The sequence below is a fragment of the Lissotriton vulgaris genome, chromosome 2_1, assembly GCF_964263255.1.
Source record: "Lissotriton vulgaris chromosome 2_1, aLisVul1.2, whole genome shotgun sequence".
In the NCBI taxonomy this organism is placed as follows: Eukaryota; Metazoa; Chordata; class Amphibia; order Caudata; family Salamandridae; genus Lissotriton; species Lissotriton vulgaris.
In genome coordinates this window covers 1,995,377,165-1,995,385,858 of record NC_141687.1, presented here as the reverse complement: position 1 = coordinate 1,995,385,858, position 8,694 = coordinate 1,995,377,165, and the positions used below count along the sequence as shown (strand labels likewise).

Below are 8,694 nucleotides of genomic sequence, written 5' to 3'. Positions count from 1 at the left end.
CAGCAGCGCTAGACACGCTGCTGCTCTTACCCCCCTTGCTGCTGCCGCCTCCTCCTATGTGGGAAGCTCCGGTTTCACCCCAGCCGTCTGCACCGAGGTTGCCTCCCTTACATGGCACCCAGAGCGCTCTGAGCAAACTGAGAGCGAGATCGCGCCTCCTTCGCGCTCGCACTGCCTCCTCCCACCCCGTATGCCAGACCTTCCCGCTGAAGCCTCCGCTGAGTCCAAAGCCGATTCGAATGACCCGTGAAGCCTCTTCCGCACTCCTCCCTGAACTTCGCTGCTCTGATCCTGGGCTCATCACCCCCACGCCTTCAATCAAACCTTCCAACGCTGTGCCGTGAGAAACGGTAAGAAACGGTAAGCCGCTGCTTCACCGCTACTCGTCCAGAGCCTCATATGCACCTGCATCTGAGGAGCCGAGCCGCGGCCGTTTAGCTGGCAGCCGCCATGTTCCTCGCCACTTACTTCATCTACATCAAAGATCAACAAAAAAAAAAAATCTCACAGAAGTTTGACTTTATGAGAGATCCAACAACCACACTCATGTCAATGCCATCAGAACCAGAATCAAAAAGATTACAGACCCCAATCAAGCCAAGAAACGAGTCGAAAGAGAATGCAGTTTTACTTGAGGAAATTGATGTAAATTGAGTTTCAGATCAGGTTAATGGTCAGCAAACGAAAGATCTTGAAGAACAAAGAAAAGAGTACAGAGAGGATGTTGACTTATTACATCTAGTACATCCCTCGTATCAAATATTCTCTCAAGAAACGGAATGTAGAGTGTCGGATAATAATAGGACGGAATTGACGACAAAGGAATGCAAACAAATTGATAACATCAAGAATGTATACAATGGAGGTGTTTTGTTGCCACTAGAAGTTAAAGTTGACATTAGGGAAAAAAATTAGGATTTAGTCAACGAACAGGCACTGACTACCAAAGCAGTATACCGAAAGGACAATGAGAAGGAAAAAATGGACCATACATCAGTAAAACAACAAAAAGGGTCTACTGGTATAACTAACTCCGTATATGGGCCAACTGTGCACATAAATGCTGGCGGAGAAAATATCACAGTACAAAGCTATGAAAACCGAGAACAACTAGAAAAGCCAACGCCAAAATATGTATCAGCATTTGCAGATAAAGAAAGTGGACACGATGATATCAATATCTCATCATGTTCTAAGGAAACAAGCATGAACAACAAAACCAAAAAACAAGACATTCAAGATCCAAGCATCCATATGGGATATATACTATCAAACATCAGTATTAACCCTTAAAGCTCTATCAGTACAATCTAACAAAATAGACACTCAAATTGACATACTAGGAGTTATGGCAAATGTAGTTGCCGGGATTGAGAATAAACTGGCCGAATTGAATAATCTCATAATGAAAGCCCAAAGGGAAGCAGCGTCAAGTTATATCGAGTGTATATGTGCTCCCATAATCAGGAATTAAGCGCTTAGGGGCATATTTATTGTTAAGTCGTGCAACGCAACAAGCCACCTCGCTGCACTGCATGACAGGGAAAGAGCAGGAATGCGTCGATTTAACATAAGCGCATTCCTGTCTTATCCCAGCCATGATGCACAATGTGCTGCTTAGCCTCGACGTAGGCCCCATTGCACCATGGTGCAAGGGCACCTGCGTTGTTAGCAGGATTGCTTTGGTGCAGGAAGGGACACCTCCCTGCACAAAATCAATCCCCTGAGGCATGTTCCTCTTTCTATGTGTACTACAGAATACAACACACATAGAAAGATGAACAAGCATTGGTAATGCATCAGTTTCACCTATATGATGAATAAAGTACTCAAGTTTATTTATTTTTTATTTGATTAATTAAAATCTTACAAAAATGGTAGCTAAAATGTCCACAAGGTTAAAAATTATAAAACAATCAATCATTTACAATTATATCCAAAACTTGATTTTATCAGATGCATCAAATACCAAACACCTTTCCAGGGCACTAATAGTTATTGCCTAAGCAATCTATTTTTAGGGCAATATTGCTGTTACCGAAGAACCCTACTTAGGCAGTCTATCTTATTATCCGTTTAGGGACCGCAATAATGGTATAGGCATCGGAGTAAATGAAGTGAAATATTTGTGCCAAATGAGGATATACAATGGGCTAGATAATAGGTAGCATGCTGGAATGTGCGAAGATTTGATGCCAAGTATAATAACGCGAAATTATGCGAAATGCAAATACTTGCGTAAGAGTAGCAGTGCACCTCAAAATCCCTTTAAAAAAAATAACTTACAATAAGCCACTCCTCTATCTATTCTTTTGGAGCAACTGCAATGGCAAGTCCCAACTTACAGCTACCAATAAAACGCTACGAAATGTACTTGAGACTTTGCTCTGCGAGTTTCCACTTCAGTAGTTGTCCTTAATACCTTCTGTGTGTGATCCAGATACGGTTCAGTCACACCGGTCCCAATGAAGGGTCTCTGCCCCCCATGATAGGTAGGTAGGTGACATCACTGGAGCGAGGGGCGGCGCGCAGCAGCTGAGTCCCGCTGCCGCGTCCCTCTTCGCCTCACTCACCCTGTCCTTCCAGCGGGAGCCGCAGGGTTTGCGGCCACGGGTCACACAGCCGCGGACTGCTGACAGTGTGTTTCCATCGCGCTTCGGAACACCGATAGCCACCACCAAAATGGCAGCACGAAGCGGGTCCGGAGCCCTGAGACCCCCCAAGTCAGCAAAACGGCACAAAAGTGTGAAGAGGCACGCTAGCATCTACACGTCCTACCAGGAGCCTCCTCACAGGTGAGATTTCGCGCACCTCCGCCAGGCTTTCATCGTCACATTCCTGACTCCGCGAGTGTGTACTCCACGAAGAGGCTTTGGACTCGGGCTGATGAATTGTCTGATACTTTCGGATCAGTCTGTGGAAGGCGCTCCTCGAGTTTACCACATTCCGCAGTGATTTCGAGGGCTACCCATTGCAGTTACCTGCGTGCGTATATAGTTAATAAACATCGCAAACAGTGCGACTTAGGAAACCTTATAAACAACTGCCAGGGGGAAAGAAGCGGGCCAAATGGGAGAAACTAACAGTTTAGACAAAAGTAATGTGTTTTACAGCATTGTGTTTGTCTAGTGGTGGTGGTGGTGGTGGGGGAGGGGGGTTAGGAGGATGGGGGTAATTAACAGTGCTTACTTAATAAGAAAGAGACCCAATATTGTCACCGCTTTTTGGGTGTGAAATAAAAATGGAGGCTGGAGCAAATTAAAACTTTCTATCCCTGCTGATGCGAACGGAAATAATATGATAATTCTTTATATTTTCGATCCAGACTTTGTTAAACACTATAACCTTTTTAAATAGTTTCTCAACCTGTTTCTTCCATTTTTCCTTCGTGATTAGTCTATGTATGACTAGGAATCTGTTCGCATCTAGATGTATTGTGAGAACTGCCAAAAGTCATCAAATAGATGTATTATTGCCATTTTCGCCAGTGCAAGATCTACCACTATGGGTCTGGGTTAGATTAGTGTAAATAACTCGATAACTACAAATGATCGACCGCGTTATTGTGAATATGGGGACACGTCCTCAGAGCATGCGAGAATTATAGATAGAGCAGTCGTAAACATCGCATTTTGGCACCTTTCATTTGTAGAGAGTGTGCACAGAAGGCGATTTTAAATAGATGACCAGTAGAAATTGCGCTTTTTGAACAATCGGCAGTGCCTTGCACAGTTCGAGCTTCTTTAAAAGATTTAGTGCAATACCGGACACAAACGCACACACATAAACCATAGCAGGAACAATTACATTATCCGAACACACTTCAAACGATGTGCTGTCCAAATCTACAAAAGGAGAACACTTGGAACAATAGACTGTAGCAGCAGTTTCATCTTCTCAAAACACCTTTGGAATAGGGACCGCAGCAAGAACTGCAGACTGGGGCAGGTTTACACACGGGCTACTGTGGCACGACAGACTGCAACACTTCAGCACACATTAGAACAGAGGTCTTCAAACTTTTGGGTGCTGAGACCCCCCTGTCAACATTTTCAGTCATAAGGACCCCCTCCTGACAAACATTTTTAAACCTGTAGGCAGGGCTTCTGGAATCACGAGGCAGGTGAGGACCAAATGACACGAAAAGCTTGACTAAATTGTGTGGGAGGAAAATGTAAATAATGTTATATGACGCCACGTTATTTTGGTATAGAATTGATTCATTATTTTGACATTTTTTGTACACAATAACACAGAGGAAAGATTTCACCCCATCAGTACCAGTTTATAACCAAAATACAGCAATTAACATCAGAAAGATGTCTAGTAAACCTTCCACTCTGCAGGAATACGTGCTGCCACAGTAGAAGCTCACTTGGCCCTGGCCGGGAGCAGCAGGGGTCCCCTTAAAACCCTGGCGGTCTTGTGCAGAGTTAAGCAATTTACCCATGCCGCTTTCATCTCACCCCCTCCCTTCCATCCCTCTCTCCTCTCCCAACCCTGTATCCCTCTCTCATATTGCCGGCATTTTCTTTCACCCCTTTTTAAAACTTCTGAACTCTCCCCATTCAACTTCTCACTTCACCCTTAATCACCCCTTGCCATTCTGTCTTTTCACTGCCCTCATCTCTAACAGTTTCTCTCATTTATCTCATGGCCTCTCTGGCGCCGTCACCTCCCGTGCCCATTTGCACTTCTCATTCACCTCAAGTCTCTCTATTCAAATTGTTGTCTATTTGTATCTTGCACCTCTCCAGTCCCCCTATTCATCTTTCACATGTCTACTTTGTTCTTTCACACCTTCTTGCACAAATGTCCCTCTCCCCTGTTACCTCAGCACCAGTGCTTAATTAGAGCAGGTGGTTTCCGGTGCTCCGAACTGGCACCTAATTGTGCACACTGGCACTATGACTGTCTGCCACATGGTGGCTCTGTCTGAGTAATTTAGAGATGAGCAGAACAGCTGTTTATTAATTCAATATACATTAAAAACAATAAACTCCTGACATCCATGCCATTCTTATAGCTTTGGGGGCTTGAAATAGTCACACTTGTACAGTGTTATGGTTGGTAGTTGCATAGGTATTGTCATTGGCCGCACAGGCAAGGCAATGGGTGGGTGGTTAAAGTTGCAGCGGCACCAACAATGCACCTCATCTCTTTGTAGAACCTTTCTGACAAACATTTTTTTTATAGTGCTACGCATAGTTTACTCACACTCAGTTCTGTGATGTGCATAGTACATATTCTTTGTAGCAGGCACATTAACTGGTGAGCGATGCAACAGTATGAGAGTAGGAAAAGAGGAGTGACTGCAGGGTGAGTGAGGTGGCCATATGAATTTGGGCGTGGATATAAGTGCAGAGTGGGATGAATGAATGCATGGTTAATGATGGGCTTGTTTGAGCGAGTTGCAAATTGAGCAGTGGGGGGCATGTGAATGAGGTGTCACATGAGTGCAGGATGAGTGCAGATGAGTAGTGTGACTGCAGGCTGAGGTTCAGGGTGAATAACGCAAGTGCATTGTGATTGCAGAGTGATCACTGTGAGTGCAGGGTGAGAGCGTGAATGATGTGAGTACATGGTGATCAGTGCGAGTGCATTGTGATCGCTGTGAGTGCAGGGTGAGTGTGAAAGTGAAGTGTGAGAATGAGAAGTGAGTTCTCTGAATGCAGGGTGCATTTCCAGACACTTGAAGTAACTCAACATATTATTGACGGCGGCATAGGGTTTAAGATATAAGTTAAACTATTGCTATTATGACATTAATCAGGGATAGAGGGTGGAGGAAATAAATAATATGCTGATCTTTCAACACACTTCCAGTCCTATCGTTAGGGTTGCCTGCTCATTATTTTGATGTCCCAGACGGTACCAAAATAAGCAGTCACCTAAAGCTGTATATTTCAGCACTCATCTGTGCATACTGGGAACAGCAAATCTAAATAGAAAGCACTTTTAATTGTGTACTGGGGCTGCCTCAATGATCCATGACTGATAATTAAAGGGAACAAAGACAGAAACGTCACATTACGAACGTATTTATTTATGCGTTTTTATATAGTGCGGACTTTACCCGAAGGTGATCATAGCGCTTCACACTAGGAACAGTAATGATACATGAGGAGAAAATTACAAGTGAACAAATTACAAAAGCAAACGTTAAGTTACATGAGGCAAAAGTGAAAATAGTGAGCAACCAAAATACAAGAGGTAGCAAACGGTACATTACAGGAGGAAAAAGTGACATGTGTGCAGGTAACAAAAACGTACAAAATACAAGTAGAGGTATCATACTGCAATAAATGGCAGACACTCCAGCACAAGAACAGACATTATGTTGGCAATGGTGGCACTTGTGCAAGTATCTAAAGCAAACAAAATGTGAGAGGTAGCAAACAGTGTGTTACAAGAGAAATGGCTGGTATTTTTTTTTCTGGCAACCCTACTTTATATTTCTTTTCATGAAATGCATCCTCACACTATTGCAGTAAATGTAAAATACAAATGTGAGGAAAAGGCTGAGTTGGGGCCCAGGGGGTACTGGAACTATAAAAAAAAACTAAGCCTCAGTAACCAGTTTTCTAAAGGTATTTAAATATGCAAATGGTCTTTAACGACCTGTGACAAACTCAGGTGTGCTGGGCTGTGCTGGAGATAAGACTGCAGACACAGCCCAGCGCAGCTCACAGCAGCTCAAGCTGAGACACACTACGGGGGAGGAAGGGGGTTGAATCACTGTTGTCAGATAGGCCCGGGCAGAAGTGTGATCGGGAATGCGCGACCTCCTTTCCATCACTCCACGGCCCCCCTGGGGGTCGCGCCCCACACTTTGAAGACCCCTGCATTAAAAGGATGAGCTGCATGCGTGTAACTTCGGACTACGCACTATAGTAATTGTACACACACGTTTTTAAACGAATATGGCGAGTAACATGGCGCATTGAGAAATGAAGGCACAGGTATTCGTAACACACAGGGCAGCAGCACTTGCAAACAGGCGATAGAGGCACTCGAACTCACAGCACTTTACATACATATTTATAGGTGTACAAGTACATACAACGTGTTAAAAAATCAAGGACGGCAGCACTTGTGCACACAGGGCACTTTAAATTAAAAGGGACACACTGTGCATTCAGAATTAGGGGCACACCACTTGTGCACAGAGGGCACTTTAAATGAGTATGGGTAGCAGTGCTTGAACATAGGGAACATTGAGAATGAAGGACAGCAGCACTTGTGCACACAGGGCACTTCAAATGATTACGGAAAGCAGTGTTTTAACACATGGATCATAGAGAATGAAGGACAGTAGCCCTTGTGCACACAGGGCACTTTAAATAATAAGGGGCAGCAGTGCTTGAACACACGGAACATTGAGAATAAGGACAGCAACACTTGTGCACACAGGGCACTCAAAATGAATATGGATAGCAGTGCTTGAACACATGGAGCATTGAGCATTCAGGCTAGCAGCACTTTGTATACACAGCACACTTGAAATATTGTCACCTGCATGAGTATACAGGGTGCGCCGACGTCTCAGGACAGCAGCACTTGTAGAAACCCAAGCATGCACACTTTAAACTCCTCACTCACACCTACAAAGCTCTGTGCAGCACTGGCCCTAACTATCTGAACATCCGCATCACTTCCCCCCAACCTTCCAGACACCTCTGCCCTGCGGTACAGGAGGTTGGTGGGATGACAGAGTGTGAGGATGAAGACTTAAGTTAGACTGTAGAACTAGAGGGACAAAGAAGAAAGCTAAATAGCGGCACAGAGCCAGGGTCGGATTGGTAACGCAGGCACGCGGGCAATGCCCGAAGGGCCGGTGTCCAGTCCCAGCTGTGGGCTGCTTTTTTGGGCATTCTGGTGGGCGGATTTGGGATGTTTATGCATGGTGTACAGACCGCCAGCAGCCCAGTGAATGCATGAGTGGCCTTTCTGAAGCAGATGGGTGTCCATTACCTCCCTTTTATCAGGGCAGAGGTGCCAGTCACTCCCTTTCTCTCTCTCTGGGCCGGCCCATTAATATATGCATATTAAGCGGGGGTAGGGGGCCTGAGCAGAAGTGGCATCAATTGTTTTCAGGTGTGTTTCACCAGTGTAAACTAATCAGTGCCTTTTTTTGACCAACCCCCCTCCCCCCCTTTTTATTAAAATTTCGCCATAGCAGTGTTTTGTGGAAAGACAATATGCAAATTCGGGCCACTTTTTTTTAGCATACCCGGGCTCATTTTTAATTTCAATCCAACCCTGCACAGAACAACAGATTGAGAAAAAGAGAGAGGTGTAGAGAGAGGGACAGACCTTGAACGAGAAAGGAAGACTGTCGGACAAAACGAGAAAAAGTGAAGTGAGAAAGACAGTAAAGAGAGACATAGAAGCAAACAAAGAGATGGGAAAAGGAAGACAGGAAGATAGAGCAACAATTCAAAAGTTTGCGATAAAGGTGAGTGCAGGACAGGGAGAAAGAGGACCCGGAGTAGGTTAGAGAGAGGACCGTGGCAGGGGCCCTATAACCCTTGTGTGCTGTGAGATTCCACATTCAGGGGCTCCAGCAGCACGTAGAGCATCAATTGCAGAGATAGGGTCTCTCAGCAGCACAGGGACCAGTGATCGAACAGCTGATTTTTGAACACCCATCCGCATTCTGCAGAACCTCAATAGATCCACGATTTCTGCTCC

The 8,694-nt window shown here is 44.8% G+C and overlaps 1 protein-coding gene across 1 annotated transcript in view; it reads left to right on the top strand.

Moving 5' to 3' along the window:
- The first annotated feature begins 2,613 nt into the window (after nucleotides 1-2,613).
- TMC3 (transmembrane channel like 3) overlaps nucleotides 2,614-8,694 on the top strand; it is a 584,800-nt gene continuing 578,719 nt past the window's right edge. The window contains exon 1 of the mRNA XM_086958221.1: nucleotides 2,614-2,795. Coding sequence (XP_086814347.1) covers nucleotides 2,683-2,795 — 113 coding nt within the window. The 5' untranslated portion in view covers nucleotides 2,614-2,682. The remainder of the gene's footprint in view (nucleotides 2,796-8,694) is intronic.